We start from the raw sequence: 16,599 nt of genomic DNA, 5'->3' as shown, positions 1-16,599 counted from the left end.
CGAACAGAGTACAAGATACTAATCTCCATCTTTTAGCTCTATTTGATATTGAATTAGTTGTAATAGACACACACAAGGATAGGAGCTGAGGAGGTTAGCTAGTCTGATGAATCCAGGTTCCTGAGGTTCCTATATGGATGTGTTGTGTTTGGTGTGAACAGCGCAGGCTGGTGGTGGCGGTGTGATGGTGTGCGGAATCTTTACACAGCATATCTGAATGGCACAGAGATCAGATCATTACTGCTGAATAACTTCAATCTTTTTAAAACGTGTTATGTCGGGAACGTCCTTCTGCCCTGTTGCGTGACAGTCGTGAAATAATATCAGTGATCACATGATATAATCTATAAACTAAACCTTTGAAATGCCACATCTAAAATCTTCCAAGCGTTCACTTTGTCATAAAATTCTCTCATCAGATAAACCAAGCAGTTCCCAATAAAGTTTTTTTTTTTTAGTGTGTAACAGACTTGAACAGTTTCAACCATGGAAACAAAACAAACCTTTACAAACACATCAGATTTATTTTTATAGTCACAAACAATGCATCAACAATGAATGGAGATTTAGAGAGTACCAAAATATATGGAATGGAGAACATTATTTAAAAAAAAAAAAGTCCTCGTGCACTGCACAGGTTTGAAATCAATACTGAAAGCTTCTTTTGGTCTGAATATCATCCAGAATCTGCTGCAGCTCTTCATCCTCGAATCGACCTTCCAAGCTACCGGAGAAAGAAGGAAAAGTGCGTTAGAACCCTTTAATAACAAACGATAAAATACCAATGTGAAAGAACTTATATATTCATAAAGTGAGACAGTCCTCTTATAGGATTTAACTGCAGTATTTAATACTTAAAATTAATACCCTATACACTTTTAATACTTTTTCTTTTTAATTCAGAGCTCTTATATTATTTCCTTGACAATGGTTTTGCCATTTAAATGGTCTAAATTTCTGTTAATTCAATTTTTTAAAACAATTTTAAAAGTTTAATTCTGTATAAACACCCCACTGTCTAGCATAAATTCCTGACATTAATTCATTACATTATTTTGCCCTTTCTTCTTGCATACTAATTAGCCATGATGTGACCAAGCTTTTTCAGCAAACACGGCCTGAAGTTTTGGCAAACTCTGAGCACTTTTAAAAAATCACGATGTTGATCAGAATTCACCTGGGAATGAGTGCTTTCGCTTCTTCTGCAGCTTCAGGACACAGATTGGCCAAACTCGCCAGCTCGAATTTATGTAGCTTCTTCTGCAAGAGTAAACTGTCCGAAACAAAACCATTGAAAGTGTTTAAATGAAATTGTATTTAGATAAAAGTCTCAAAAGCCATTCACTGATACTGAATACCAAGAGCTGCACAGGACCAGGAATTAACACTAACAACAAAAACAGCGCCATTCGAATATCAGTTACCTATCAGTATCATTTTCACAACCCGAGAAATCCTTGATTATATTAATTAAATACTCAAAATCATCAGTATCATCAGCAAGTAGGCTTAGTCTGTAAATAATAATAATAATAATAAAAAAAAAACACTAAAATGAGCAAATAACATTGATCACAATTGTGTAAGCAAGAACCTCAGACTAAAATCTAAGCATTATATAATAGATATATTTAGAGAAATCTCTAATCCTGATACTGAGGCATATGTAAATACCAACTGAAGTTGATTATAATGGCCAGTTTAATCCTGTAGGATCGCACACTTCCTGTTTTTCCTTTTCACTGTAAAGTTCCCGGTAAAGATGCGGCACAAAGCACAGGAATTTTAAAAACTCGACAGTGTTTATAATACTATGATTGCCTGAACTGTGGATTTAATACATGAACCACTTGATACTGCTTCATATAGATGAAGGAAAACACTTCAGAGTGTGCCACTGAATTGATCACACGAGGCTTCTTTGGTGTGATTTTCCCCCCAGCACTTTTTAAAATAAACTTACGCACTACGTATTCGTAAATCATGCAACTCTCCTTTGTTTTTTTTCGGCTCAGATACGGCTCATTATCTCTCTTCTCTTTTCTGTAAATTCTGCTTTGGTTCATGCGAAACTGCCCCCAGTGTACACTCTCACATCACATCTCACATCAGCAGCTGTGCAGGACGCCTTGGTGTCCTCGCACGAGTATAAATCTACCTACCTACCTTTTCTACACATGCTTCAAAGCTCCGAACCCCATCACTCACACACACCGCACCTTTAACGTTACATCAGATAAAGTGGAATCAGACACACAGAGACTGCAGTAACTCTCGGACCTGCGCACGCTGGCGATGGTCTCCCGGTTCTTGAAGCGGCTGAAGCGGGCCGTGTAGTTCAGCGTCTTCATGAAGACCTCGGAGAGCTCCTGTTCATCTTCAGCGCTCTCGTTCTGCTGTTTGCGGTGCTCCAGGAGCATGTGGACCTCAGAGTTCAGGAGAGTCTCAGCATTTTCAAACTCTGTCACAAAAACATGGGACAACGTCATGTCAGGGTATATGACAATACAACAAGTAGTTTGTGCTATTTAAGTCTACATCATTACTGTGACATTATCAGAAAACGCCTCCATCACTTACATTAATGTATATATGATACAGAATGTAATAATAGTGATTTGCGCATGCGCAGAAACCCAATTCATAGGACAGCCAGAATAACATCAGAGCAGATGAACCCTGTCGTGCTGCATGCGTCATGTAAGCAAGTATAAACGCTTGTAATGTGACATATGAATAGAAACATCTTCATGTAAACAAACCTTTGGGGAAAGACAGCTGCGAGGCGTCTTCTTCAATATCGCCCACGTTCGTTGCTCCTGCAGCCGCCATGACGGTGTTTACACTCGCCTTTAAACCGACCACTGATAACTTTTTAGCTGTAAAATTAAACCAACACGCTACAATGAAACCAGACTACAGCAAACAAAATTGTTTTTAATATAAATATTTAGCTACATAGTTAACAGAAAACGTATAATCGTTTGTACACAAGGCGCGCGTTATTTCATTGCCGCACAAAACACTACTAGTCACTGCATTTCCGCTTCCGGGACGACTAGCGGAAGTAATCCAGGTTTCATGTTAAAAGCCTTGAGCTTTTTTATTTATTTAATTAATTAATTTTTTTTGTTGTTGAGATTTTCTATCTATCTATCTATCTATCTATCTATCTATCTATTTTCTCTTGCTTTCTTCATTACAAATTAATATATTTTTTATTTTTTTTAATTATATATATATTTTTTTCTACAACCATACGTAATTAATCAACATAAATTATACTTTATGTAAGAAGTAAAACACATCAAGGTGTGCTGTAGTTGGAAAATTATTGACTTTTTCACATTCTTTTCCCATAACAGCGCACCCCGAAATGTTTTATTTCTCTTATATCACAACAATTCACTTTTTTTTAATCGATAAAGGAACATCACCTCATACATTGGGTCAGTTTATGGTTACATTCAGTGTTGTGTAATGTCAAAGAAACAAGCTAGTTCCTGTTACAGCAGCTATAAACAGTTGTTTCCTCAGCAGCTTCTCTCTTTTCTCTCTTGAAGTCTTGAAGTAAAAAAAAAACGTGTTTTATCATGTTACAGAGAAACCGGAAAATACAAACTCCTCCGTCCTGAAGACTTTCATGTGGTGGAAAATCTACCGTTATAAAGCACTGATACTGGAGACTCTTTCTGTTAAATAAGCATCTCCTTACTGAAGAATTCACCATATCATACATATTATACATTATTAAATAATTCTTTATTAAATAACACATTTTAAAATCTATTTATTATTAATCTTAGACAAGTAACTTTTAATTAGCTGTTACTGTAGAAATGATAACCTTTTACAATGAGAGCATTAATATAAACCTGTGATTTGCAGCTGCACTACCGTCAGAGCCCGGCTGTAATAGAAAATTATCCAAACTCCTCCTGACCAATCAGATTTGAGAATTCAACACAGTGGTGTTATGAATACAGATATAAATGTACTAGTACTCTCCTAAAGACAACATTTGTGCGTTAAAAGAAGTGAAGAATACTCACAAACATTGGACAATGAAAAGTTTGACTCTCTGAAACACAAAACACCTACAGCATGCATTTCAATTTATATATATATATATATATATATATATATATATATATATATATATGTATATATATATATATATATATATATATATATATATATATATATTATTTTGCAAACTATATCACTAACATGAAATTAGCCTACACACTGAATTAGCAGCTCTGAAGCCACGGTTAACACCAGCTAAATATCTACCATTAGCTAAGCTGAGCAGCCACACTCTGTAAATTGAATAAAACAAAAAAGCCTACAGCTTAGCCAAAGTCTCCAGGCATAATGAGGTAGAAAACTTTTTGCATTTTTACGGTCTGGTTATAAAAGAGAGTATTTCATATCATGCCTTCTGAGTGATGAACCGTCTTTGTAAACGTAAACCAGACATGTTTTTAGTCTAATTTTGTGAAATTAGCTAACTTACTGTTAGCCTGTATTAACAGTGTTATTGTTAAAATGAGACGATAGATCCGAATTTCAGCTTTAATTTCCTGATATTTACATCTAATGTGTTAAACAACTGAGAACTTAAATTGGCAGACAGAATGTTTCTGTAGACATCTGAATTCATTCTGCTGCTACCATCATGAGTTCCATAATCAATAAAGATTAGTGAGCCCGTTCCAGAAGTCAAGTCAAGTCAAGTGGAGTTTATTGTCATTTCAGCCATATACAAGTACACAGTGAAACGAAACAACGTTTCTCCAGGACCAAGGTGCCACATAAGACAACACAGAACAACACAGAACTACGGGGACTACATAAATTACATAAATTAAACGTAAAGTGCACAAGTGCAAACATGTGCAGACAGCGCAAGACAGAACAGACAGTACATAACTACGACGCCGACCAGTACACAGTCCTGTTGAAAGTGATAAGGTGACAGAAGCAGCCATGCAAGCCCAAGCCATGACACTACCTCCACCATGCTTGACCAATGAGCTTGTATGTTTTGGATCATCAGTAGAGCCTTTCTCTCTCCACACTTTGGGCTTTCCTTCACTTTGGTAGCAGTTAATCTTGGTTCCAGAACTTTTGTGGCTCATCTCCGTATTTCTCTGCAAATTCCAGTGTGACCTTCTGATTCTTACTGCTGATGAGTGGTTTGCATCTTGAGGTATGGCCTCTATATTTCTGCTCTTGTCTTCTTCAAATGGTGGATTGTGATACCTCCATCCCTGCCCTGTGAAGGTTGTTGGTGATGGTGATGACTGTTGTTTTGGGGTTTTTCTTCACAGCTCTCACAATGTTGCTGTCATCAACTGGTGTTGTTTTCCTTGGCCGACTTGTTCCATGTCTGTTTGTTAGTTCACCAGTGGTTTCTTTCCTTTTCAGGACATTTCTAATTGTAGTATTGGCTATGCCCAATGCTTGTGCAATGGCTCTGATTGATTTTCCCTCTTTTCTCAGCTTCAAAATGACTTGCTTTTCTCCCACAGATAGCTCTCTGGTCTTCATGTTGGTTTATCCTGGGGTTTATCCTAAAATGGGTTGGTTCGAACAAAAGGTACCATGTTCTAAGTTCTTTAACATGTCTAGATGTAAATATCAGGAAATGAAAGCTGAAATTCTGACAAAAGTAAAGAACTGGCCTTGCCGTTCCAATACTGTCAGCGGTGCCACTATACGTATTTATAAAAGCTAATATCCAAAATATTATTATAAATATAAAAGCATAAAAATACACTCATCGAAAAATTGGTTTTTCAATGGTTCTCTAATAGATCATTGAATAATTAAAGGTTGTGACCATGAAGAAAAAATAATAGATAGAGCATACATTTTGGTGAAGCAGGACATTTCTGATGTATGGACATTATCCACTGTAATTCCTCTTTTCCTTTCCCAATTGTGCAGTATATTTTACAATACGAAATGATTCTGTGAATCATAGACACACTGTCTGCACTTACACTTTACCATTTGTTTGCAGAAATGTGTTAAATGTAATTTGGATTATTTGCTGTAACAAGATGTTGGTGTCTGAAGAGTAGGCCTTTATTAGTGCTTGTTGTAGTTCCCATTTTTGACCAGTAGGTGTGATAATAACCCTGTGGTGCTAAATGGGGTGGTGCACACACTGCACGCTACAATTTGCTGGTCATTCAAAAGAGTTAATTAATATCTCAACAGAATTTAAAATGCATGGAGTTGTGAATGAGGACTTTATGTAGATGAACAATATATATTGATATATTATGGTGCCCCATGGATAAACTACCTGTGTTCATGTGCCCTTGCTATGTAGCCGTCTACACATAGTGACAGGTCCACGTTAATCTGTCATGATGTGCTGATCTTCGTGCCAGTTGTAGAATATCCTATGAAATTTTAATTAGGAATATTATTATGTGAACCTGAAAAGCAGGGCCTGAGGCAGAGGCCCTTGTTTTACTCTATTTAAAAGCATGAACGCAAGCATCTTATCTTGTACATGGTGCACACACACCTCCACAACAAACACCACATTTCATCCAATGTCGAGTTACTTTCTTTTATTTTCTCAGATTGTACAAATGTTTAGAAATCGGAATGAATCCAACACAGTAGATGCATTTAGGCTTTAATTCTGAGCTCACAAAAATATGTCATTGCAAGGTGTTGCACGCGATTTGTGCATCGGTGTGTCATCGATAAAGTAAACATTGGTTAAAATGAATGAGCCAGTAGAACTGAATTCATGGAACTGAATTGCATTTCCTTACATTCATTCTGCAACACGTAGCCTAATTTGTTTGGAAACCATTTACCGTGCGAAAGAAAGTGTAATTGATCAGCATTTCAGAGTGTAAAACAGCGATAGTCTGAGTTCATTATCTCCCACAGACGATGAAGCTCTTTAGTCTGGTTTTCAAATGTACAGTGGTTTTTTTTTTTCTCCCTTGAACTCTCAGAGTGTTTTGTTAGAAACAAGACAAGACAGCTGCTTATATGTTAAAAAAGGTGAAAATCTTAGCACTCCTCCATTTTAATGATCACATTTGACTTGTACGTACAGTATATTCAACAACGCAGCTCAGATGCTGCTGTCGCAGGGATCAGCGTCCTTTTCCAGAGTTCTTCTGGTCAGTGCTTAGTATTTGTCATCCTCCGTGTCACTGAGAGGCTCGCCCGCGGAGATGGAGACGCTCTGTGCCAGGCGTTTGCGGAAGTGCCCGTTGGGGACGTGCCAGCCGAGGCGTGCGCGCGTGCGCATGGAGGCCGTGATGGTGTTGGCGCGGCCCAGGCTGGTGGCCACAGCAGCCTCAAACGTCAGAGTCTCCATGGCTGAGGAATCGGGGCTTTGCTCCTCCTCCTGCAGGGCGAGGTAGGGTTCAGAAGGGAACCGACGGGCGCCCGAGCCCAGATACTCGTCCCCTTCAATGTGCCCTGTCTCGTCCTCTCCCTCGCCCACTTGTATTTCCTCCTCTTCTGCGTTTTCGTCCCATAAGGCATTGCTGCAGCAGCCCAGAATGGGAGCGCCTCCTCGCTCCTCCTCCTCCTCATCTTCAGCCTGGGAGGAAGGCTGAGTGTGGCACACTAACGGTGAGTAGGAGACGTGTGGGTGCGAGTGAGTTGGTGTCTGCGAGAGGCGACGCCTGGCGCTCGGTGTGCTCGACTCTGAGGTGGAGGGAACGGGGCTGTCTGAGCTGTTTCCCTAAAAACACACACACACACACACAGGGCAAAGTATTACAAATTAATCCAAAAAACCATTTACCTCTATTAAGTGTTTTGGTTTTATCAGTTATTAAAAACAAACTCTTTATTCTGTCTTTTTTATTCAATAGTATATTGTTTTAATACTGAAACCAATTTTTAGGAATATTAAAATATCCTGTTTGCTTTCTTTTTACTTTTTAAAGGTGCAGATTGTAATTTTTAAAAGTCTTCCTACACCCATAATAGACTTTTAATTTCAAAGATACCTTAAAAAAATTGTGATGTGCAATATTACCATACCAAGGCACCAGTTAGTGTCAGGCTTTTGTTTATATTTTTTTTTTCTGGCCCAGAAAAGAGCTCTACTCCAATCCACAACACAGCTGCTCCATTTCTTAAAAGGTAACTCCTAAAGGAATGTGTAGATCCTGATATGTTGTGCCAAAATCTAGCCAAAAAGCTATGATAGGAATGAAATGATTTTAAATTAAAAGTAATATCACAAGATGTACATTTAAAGGGGATGCTAATAACAATTAATGCTATCTATCATAAATTCTACGTTATGTAAGGAACAACACACTTTGGGTTGTGCTGTTATAGGAAAATAATTAACTACAAGATGGTGTGATGAAGTGGAGTCACTGTTACCACCCTAAAGTTGATTATTTTCCTATAACAGCATATCCCCAAGTGTTTTATTTGTCCTTTACTGCAACAATTTTCCAACAATTTTATTAATTAAACAATGACACTTCATACATTTATACGTAGTTATGTTTAATGTTGCAGATAACAAGAACAAATGAGTATGTTTTGCTAAAAAGTCCTTCATCAGGAGTATTGTAAAATATGAATGGTGCTCTTTTAATAATAATAATAATAATAATAATAATAATAATAATAATAATAAGTTTAATTTATATAGTGTATTTCTCACAACAAAGGTTGCTTTATAATTACAACAAAAACCAAATAAATACAAAAAAAACCCCACCAAAAACAATTTAAAAAAGGAAAAATAAAAATAAACTTTACTCATTATTGTCATTATTATTATTGTAAACTGCAGGATTCTGTACATCTAGGCACCGTCGTATTGTTTATTTGCACATCTTTACCTGCCGAGTGTGTCCATGTCGTCTTTCCTCACTGGGAGAACGAGAGCAGGACTTCGAACTCCTCTCGTTTGAGTTGAAGCGGGACGTGTTTGGGGACAGCAGGTGGCGCTGTTCCTTAGATCGCCCTCGCTCTCGTTCTGCCTGATGCTCTGAATGGGACACTGAGAAGCATTAATCAGATCAAGTTAGACGTGATCTAATCCAGGGATAATGCATGGATTTTGCATGCTAATGAAAAGCTGAAAATGTGAGTTAACCCACCCGCAGCTTTGTAACTCTTGTGTCTTGGTCGGTACAGACGCTCAGGTGGCTGTTCCTCTTCCCACAATCCATCTATCTCCTGCTCATCTGCCTGTTCAACACCACACGACATGATCTACAACATCAGCCTTCTTCCTTCTATTTTTGCACTGATTCATTTGTTACTTTATTTCTTTACTTGGGTTCCTTTTCACAGAAGAAACTGTCTGATGGATGAAGTGTTTTGTGTATTTAAATAGACCGAGTACTTAAAGGAACAGTGGGAATGGTCATCTCTTCCCACATCACATACACAGAAAGTATCTTGAGATACACATATATGTTTAACGTCTCCATGAAATGGCTTGAGAGCCGTGCTCCGATTCTGTATTTTCTTGTGAAACAGGAAATCAGAGTGACGGTGGTTTGAAGTGCTTGACTGATTTACACACCAGCCAATAGCGTTTGAGATACGCCTCACTGCTGCTGAATTGAAATATTCAGCTTACTAGATAAATACACCCATCTGTTGACTTTACTGTGGATATCCTGGAACTAAAAGCACTTCTGTATGTTGCTCTGGTTCGAATGCTATAAATGTAAATGCAATATGGACCAAAAAAGTGAATATTTAATACCCAGATAAAATAGATCAACATCTTTTAAGTCAGATTAGCCCAATAATTAATTACATGTTACCATGTTACATGAGCTCTTAAACTTTTCTTCTTTTTTAGGTTTAAAATATAAACCTGATGAGACAAACTCACCATGGACACTTGATAGTCCTCACTGTCTTCCCCTTGATGTGACGCCGGCTGCATTAAGAGCTCTTGGGGTGAGATGGGACTCAGGGCCACGAAACCACCACTGGTCCTACAAAGGAACAAGCAGGATGTTAATTACAGGAAATGTGGGATAATTAAGACTTAAATATTCATTATAGACAAAACAGACTTCAGATTAACATGGGAAATGAATTTGTTAGGATAATGTAGGCACACTTTTAAAACTGCTGCTGCGTTACCAAAACATGTGACGTGTTTTTTTTTTTTTTGGGTTCGTGATGTGTGCTCACACTCCACTCCTCTGCACCCTAGAGAGCCAACGCTCGTGCCAGCTCTCTGGACCTCGTGGTGCTCAGCTCTGAGGAGTAGGTGGTTATGTGTGGTTTGAAGCATGCTAATAGCCATTGTGTTTTGTGCTAAAATGAAAGCTCAATTAGCACTTACAACCTAGCTTAAGCTTAGCACTTCATACATTATGTACATAACACATATAATTTTAGTCTATATCAGAATTGTCTGGCAGCAAGTTTTGCCTTAACATTGAACAACCATCGTGCAGGGCTCAAATTCATAAAAGCACTATAGCTTAAATATAAACAAAACAAAACAAAAGAAGAACAGAACAGCACAGAACAGAACAAACCCAAACCAAACTGAATGGCCAGAGCAGCAAAGAACAGAAAAAAAGCAATCAACACTGAACAGAGTGGCACAGTACAGTGCAGAAAAGAACAGAACATAAAACAGAACATCGAGAAGAGAACAAGACCAAACAAAACCGAGCAGAACAGAAAAAAATACAAAATCAAACAGAACAGAATAAAATTAAACCAATCAGCACAGATCAGTGTTGAACAGCACCAAATAGAACAGTACAGAACAGAACAAAACCAAACAAAACAAAACCAAACAGAACAAAACAAAACCAAACAAAACCATATAAAACTGAACAGAACAGAACCAAACAAAACTGAACAGAACAAAACAAAACCAAACAAAACTGAACAGAACAAAACAACAAACAAAACTGAGCAGAACAGAACAAAACCAAACAAACCTGAACAGAACAAAACCAAACAAAACTGAACAGCCAAGAACAGCAAAGAACAGAACAAAACCAAACAAAACAGAAAAGCACTGAACCTAACAGACTGGAACAGTGTGGAACAGAGCAGCATAGAAGAGAACAGCACAAAACAAAACCAAACAGAACAGTTTTGAACAATGCAGAAAAAAATAGGATATAATAAAACCAAACAAAACCAAATAGCACAGAATAGCACAGAAAAGAAAAGAACAAAACCAAACAAAAGTGAACAGAACAGCACAGAAGAGAACAGCGCAAAAACAAAACCAAACAAATTCACATAGAATAAAACCAAACAAAACTGAACAGAACAAAACCAAACAAAACAGAACAAAACAGAACAGCACAGAACCCTCAAATTTAAACCACTGCATTTGATCAGCAAAGGAGAATTATCCCAGTGAAGGAAACAGTCATGATTGAAACATTTCAGGTCTGGATAAATGGCGAGGATACTTACAGAGCCGAGCCTGCGCTGTGAGATATGAGAGGAAGGGCAGGACTGCTCGACTGTGCATTACAGACAGAAAGAGAGAGAGAGAGAGAGAGAGGTGAATGATCACTCCACATGGTCTTTCTATACAACTTTTAAGCTTTGCAAAGCATGGGCAGAAGTGTCATAAAATATTAATAAAATAATAACATGCTTAAATTACAAGACTGTATGAGGAAAAAACTGAAGGCCTTCTGGTATAAAAAATGAGCTGTGACAGGTCTGATTTTAAAATTACACCACCCATTCAGACAAGCCATTAAAACACAGTGAGGACAAAGACATTAAAAGACTCATTTGCTGGATATTCTGGGACGTCTAGATTTCAATTTTTAATACATATTTCCAAGGATGCAACTACCGTATAACTTAATAAGCACCGGAAAAATACATACATTTAGTGGACAAATCAAGATGGACCAATCAGGCCAGAATATTCCAATAATCGATGTCTATGGCTCACTTAATGTACCTTACGTTACATTAGTTTATATCTTATTTTAAAAAGTATTATTCTCTTGCCATGTGGTTTGAGCTGATACACAAGGCGATATGGAATCTATATTCAAAAATTAAGCATGTAATTATAATCCCTACACGTACCTGCTCCTCAGCCTGCCGCCTCAACTTCTTTGCTTTGCTCTGTTTAAAGTAATCCATGATCATCATGGAGGCGTAGATTTTACCCACTGTCATGTCTGTGTCTGTGGGGAAACATAAACACACACACACACACACACACACACACAAGCACACGTTGTTTGAATTCAAGTCTAACATCTGCTTCTGCACAAACAGAAATAAAGCTCAGCAGCATCACATTGGTGCTCTATGTATCTATATATCTCATGATACAAGAGAGAAAATGATTAATGTACATGGCTGACATTATAAACACGACATGGCTGTCAGTAATGACACAGTAGGATTTACTATCGTCTTAATTCATGGATTCAGTCAAGACATCTAACACCAGTCCTCGCTGTCGCTCTGCATATTTACTCCATTAATCTCACTCCATATTTACACTCTTCCTTTGGTAATCCCACAATTCAGTGTTAACTGGAGGAGGATTTCTCATTCTGAGTAATAGTCCCTCTTTCAAATGACACTGATCCGGATTTCTCCAGATCCAAGCAGTTCCTATATAAATAAATTCAATAAATTAAAAATCATCAGTTGTACAGTAGACACTAAACCCAGATTTCAGTGCTGAGAAAAGCTGGGATGATGGATATCATTAATCATCCGCTCAGACACACGGAGAGCTGTTAAACAATCCTGTACTGAGACACTGTGTTTTCAGGTAATCTGACTCAGTGAGTGGCAGAAATCTGTTAAAACGTGGATTCAGTAGGACACGCAGTGATTATCAGCCTAAGCGACGGGCACCTGGGCATCACCTTTATTGATCGGCACCAGCAGGTCCAAGGTCTTCTGGGAGAGATGAGGCCAAATCACACTGATCTCCTTCTGCAGTTCAGTGTCCAGCTGCACCCGGTCTTCTCCTCCTGAAAGTACACAGGTTTGCTATTTTATAAACAAACAGACAACACGTTCTGTCCTTTACGCTTCCTCCTCCACATACACACACATATATACTGTTTATATGAGTTTAACATGAAAAGCTTTTTAAACTCAATAACGTACATAACTAACTAACTAACTAACTAACTAACTAGTGTACTGCAAATCCTGTACATATAATAAGATATAATAAGATAACTACATGTACATAAAAATGAAATGAAATAAATATATAGACAAAACATCAAACAATAAATAAAAAAGTATACAAATAAGTAAACATATGTGTAACTTAACATACATGTGTATGTACTGTAAATAGATATACTCTAACTAATTGAATGTTAAATAAATAAAAACGAACACTGTATGTAAGTGACACAAAGTATAAATAAATAAACAAACAAACAAACACATCTGTATGTAAACATGTACTGTAAATAAATATATGATAATTGAATGTTAAAAAAACAAATAAACACTGCAAATAAGTAGGTGACACAAACAAATAAATAAAGTATAAATCAATAAACAAATAAATAAATACATCTGTACAAAAACATGTACTGTAAATAGATATTAATTAACTTATTAAAATAAATAAACGCTGTACATAAGTAAGTAAACCAACAATGAACAAACAAACAAACAAATAAACAAACAAATATTTTTTATTAATGAAAACTAATTTTTAAACAGAATATTAGTTTAATTTTTTAATTTTAGAATATATTTTACAATTTGAATTTTATAATTTTAACAGAAAATTAGCTGAAAAGTGATTCAGTATAATGGATAATGTATTTTTTCCCCCTACATTCAGCTATACCACTTAGGAAACATATACAAAATACACAATTTAAAAATTATACACCATCAAAAAAAGTTTTATTTTTAAAGCTCTATATTTTGTTATTATATTTTCCTATTTTGCTGTCTACACAACTCCCTGTAAAGAAAAGAAATGTATACTATATTGTATTAATATTAAATAGTGCTGTGGAACTGCATGAAAGTGCTACATGTTTTCTTCTTTTATCCATATATAGGTTATTAATCTTATATACATATTTTTAAAACTATGTATATATGTATATAACATATTGTTTTCCTACTATTCCACAAGCAGAGCTGATATATAGCTAATGAGATACACCAGCACATGAAAAAGGTGAAACCACACGGAGCATATTTGTTAAACATGCCACTATCTGTCACTCTCTCTCTCTCTCTCTCTTTTACCTCGGGCGATTTTGATATCCAGGGCGGTGCGGATCAGGGACATCAGTGTGGAAGTAAAGTGGACGGTCATGTCCTCATCCACAGGCATGTTCATCAGTACCAGCCTCTGTGTGTTCACCCATAACAAAACTGTATTATAAACAGGTAACAGTTTAGCTGCTTTCCAAACAAACAACTGCCCGAGCACAAGATCAGAGCTTCACAGCGTCGGTCAGACGAAACACCATGATGTAGAAACATTGTACAAACATCGTATCTTTTCTCCCACCTTGTAAGCTACTTTAGCGGGACACTTCTTCCCCAGGCCGAGAGGAGGCGACATGTGGGTCAGCATCTCGTACATGGCAGTGTAATGAATACGACCACTAAAAAAAACACGAGAGAGGTGCTGACATTAAAACGTTACAATAATATAGACTGTTAATCCTTTCAAGCATGGTTGATTGACATGGTAAGGTGATTAAGTTAATGGTATCTTATTAAAACCACGTTTTTAGTTATTATTTTGTAATTTTGTACTAAAACCCTACATTTCTTTCTTATAATACTGTATATTCCTTATAATATTTCTTTTTGTCCTTCACAGTTTGTATAACCATGGCAGCAGGAGATTTTAAAAAGCTGCAAAATTGGGGTTCCAACTGTGCCACTGCTGGTAAAATCCCATTTAGGAGCTTATCAATTCCTTTTCATGCTGTTCTCGTTAAGTGTTCATGACTTTTTCAAAGGATTTCCCCACAACTGCAGAGCGTGTGAACTCGCCCAGTGGGAGAACAGGTTAAAAGTGTATTTAAAAATAACAGGCAAATTTAAAGTAGAAGTTTAATATGACAACTGGTGCTGCAGTCCCTGACATATTGACATTTTTAAGAGGACCCCCCCCTGCCTTGGCTTAACCTTCCCCAAAAAAAGTATTAAGCATAAAAAAAAATGTGCCAGCTGACACAACACTCCAGCATAGTGCTGTGGATCCCAACCTTGCTTAAAACACCCACACTGATATAGTAAGGGGATTATTAGCTGATTAATTGGGCCAGGTTTTAAAGCAAGGAAACCAATATAATATTATATATGCAAGGACCAGGGCTGGGAACCTTAGCATTGATACCATAGAAAGTGAAGATGCGTTAAATCATGCAGATACAGGTCAAGAGCTTCAGTTAATGTTCACTTCAAACATCAGAATGGGGAAAAAATGTGACTTCACCATGGCATGGTTGTTGGTGCCAAATGGGCTGGTTTGAGTATTTCAGAGACTGATAATTCCCTTGGATTTCCACACACCAAATCTGGACAGTTGAAGCTCGGAAAAACGTTGCCTTGCCACAGGAGTGAAACCTGATGTGGTCTTCTGCTGTTGTAACCCATCCAACTCACGGTTTGACATGTTTTGTGTTCTGAGATGCTTTTCTGCTCACCACGGTTGTAAAGAGTGATTATTTGAGCTTACCGTAGCCTTCCTGTCAGCTCGAACCAGACTGGCCATTCCCTTCTGATCTCTCACATCAACAAGGCGTTTCTGCCTGCAGAACTGCCACTCACTGAATGTTAGTTTTTTTTAAATTTATTTTTATTTTTTTTCCCCCCGCACCATTCTGTGTAAGCTCTAGAGACTGTTGTGTGTGGAATTCCCAGGAGATCAGCAGTTTCAGCCCATCTGGCAGCAACAACCATGTCACAGTCAGAACCATTTTTTCCCCCATTCTGATGTTTGATTTGAACATTTAATGAAACTCTTGACTCGTATCTGCATGATTTTAAACACTGCGCTGCTGCGTCGTGATTGGCTGATTAGATAATTACATGAATGAGCAGGTGACCAGGATAAAGTGCTTACGTGAGATGAATGAATGAAGGTGTCATAATGAGAAATATTAGATAAATTTGCCTATATTTATGTTTTCACTTGGGAAGATATCATTTTTGGCTGGGTGACCTTGTGGGTGTAAATAGGTTATAAAAACCTATAACTAAAGCTAGATTTCAGAATTATGTGACATGCACCTGCGCAGCTAATGTATGCTAGTTTTTATATAGCTCTTGCATCTGTTATGGTGTGGAAATAACTGAAATAAATAAAATTCCATAAATATGTACTGAATATGTCTGACAAGCAGTAGTTTTATGAGTGGACAACACTTGGGTTCACTGTTTTCCTTTCCCTACTTCTCCCTTTTAAAGCAATTAGCATATATTGAACATGAAAGCATAAAAGAGCAAAAGGGAGAAAAAGATAAAACAGGGCAGAATATTTGGTCATTTTTTTAAGAAAGGGATGAATTGTGATTTAAATTCTAGTTGTATATTTTAAAAAAATGCCTAGATAGATGCATTTCACTGCTAGCCATGTGAAGGCTAGTA

The 16,599-nt window shown here is 37.2% G+C and overlaps 2 protein-coding genes across 2 annotated transcripts in view; both read right to left on the bottom strand.

The window, feature by feature from the left end:
- Nucleotides 1-504: 504 nt before the first annotated feature.
- Nucleotides 505-3,068, bottom strand: polr2d (RNA polymerase II subunit D). Its single transcript, XM_026914074.3, has 4 exons — nucleotides 2,763-3,068; nucleotides 2,281-2,461; nucleotides 1,178-1,273; nucleotides 505-724 (listed from the first exon to the last, which is right to left on the bottom strand). Exons 1-4 carry the CDS (start codon nucleotides 2,830-2,832, stop codon nucleotides 646-648), a joined length of 426 nt encoding a protein of 141 aa, XP_026769875.1. The 5' UTR covers nucleotides 2,833-3,068; the 3' UTR covers nucleotides 505-645.
- A 3,510-nt stretch (nucleotides 3,069-6,578) lies between these two features.
- The window catches only part of cacna1eb (calcium channel, voltage-dependent, R type, alpha 1E subunit b), a 65,310-nt gene continuing 55,289 nt past the window's right edge, over nucleotides 6,579-16,599 (bottom strand). The window contains exons 36-44 of the mRNA XM_053233639.1: nucleotides 14,507-14,603; nucleotides 14,239-14,344; nucleotides 12,873-12,980; nucleotides 12,073-12,173; nucleotides 11,437-11,486; nucleotides 9,872-9,977; nucleotides 9,123-9,213; nucleotides 8,862-9,022; nucleotides 6,579-7,735 (exon numbers count right to left, since the gene is read on the bottom strand). Of these exons, the coding sequence (XP_053089614.1) occupies nucleotides 7,172-7,735; nucleotides 8,862-9,022; nucleotides 9,123-9,213; nucleotides 9,872-9,977; nucleotides 11,437-11,486; nucleotides 12,073-12,173; nucleotides 12,873-12,980; nucleotides 14,239-14,344; nucleotides 14,507-14,603 (1,384 nt within the window). The 3' untranslated portion in view covers nucleotides 6,579-7,171. The remainder of the gene's footprint in view (nucleotides 7,736-8,861; nucleotides 9,023-9,122; nucleotides 9,214-9,871; nucleotides 9,978-11,436; nucleotides 11,487-12,072; nucleotides 12,174-12,872; nucleotides 12,981-14,238; nucleotides 14,345-14,506; nucleotides 14,604-16,599) is intronic.

The sequence above is a fragment of the Pangasianodon hypophthalmus genome, chromosome 4 (genome assembly GCF_027358585.1).
Source record: "Pangasianodon hypophthalmus isolate fPanHyp1 chromosome 4, fPanHyp1.pri, whole genome shotgun sequence".
In the NCBI taxonomy this organism is placed as follows: domain Eukaryota; kingdom Metazoa; phylum Chordata; class Actinopteri; order Siluriformes; family Pangasiidae; genus Pangasianodon; species Pangasianodon hypophthalmus.
This window is presented reverse-complemented; position numbering and strand designations above follow the sequence as displayed.

Coding starts and splice junctions, on each gene's coding strand:
- polr2d (XM_026914074.3), bottom strand. CDS start 2,832: ATGGCGGCTGCAGGAGCAACGAACGTGGGCGATATTGAAGAAGACGCC. Junction 2,462..2,762: donor GCAGCTGTCTTTCCCCAAAG/GTTTGTTTACAT, acceptor TTTTTGTGACAG/AGTTTGAAAATGCTGAGACT. Junction 725..1,177: donor GCGAAAGCACTCATTCCCAG/GTGAATTCTGAT, acceptor TTTCTCCGGTAG/CTTGGAAGGTCGATTCGAGG.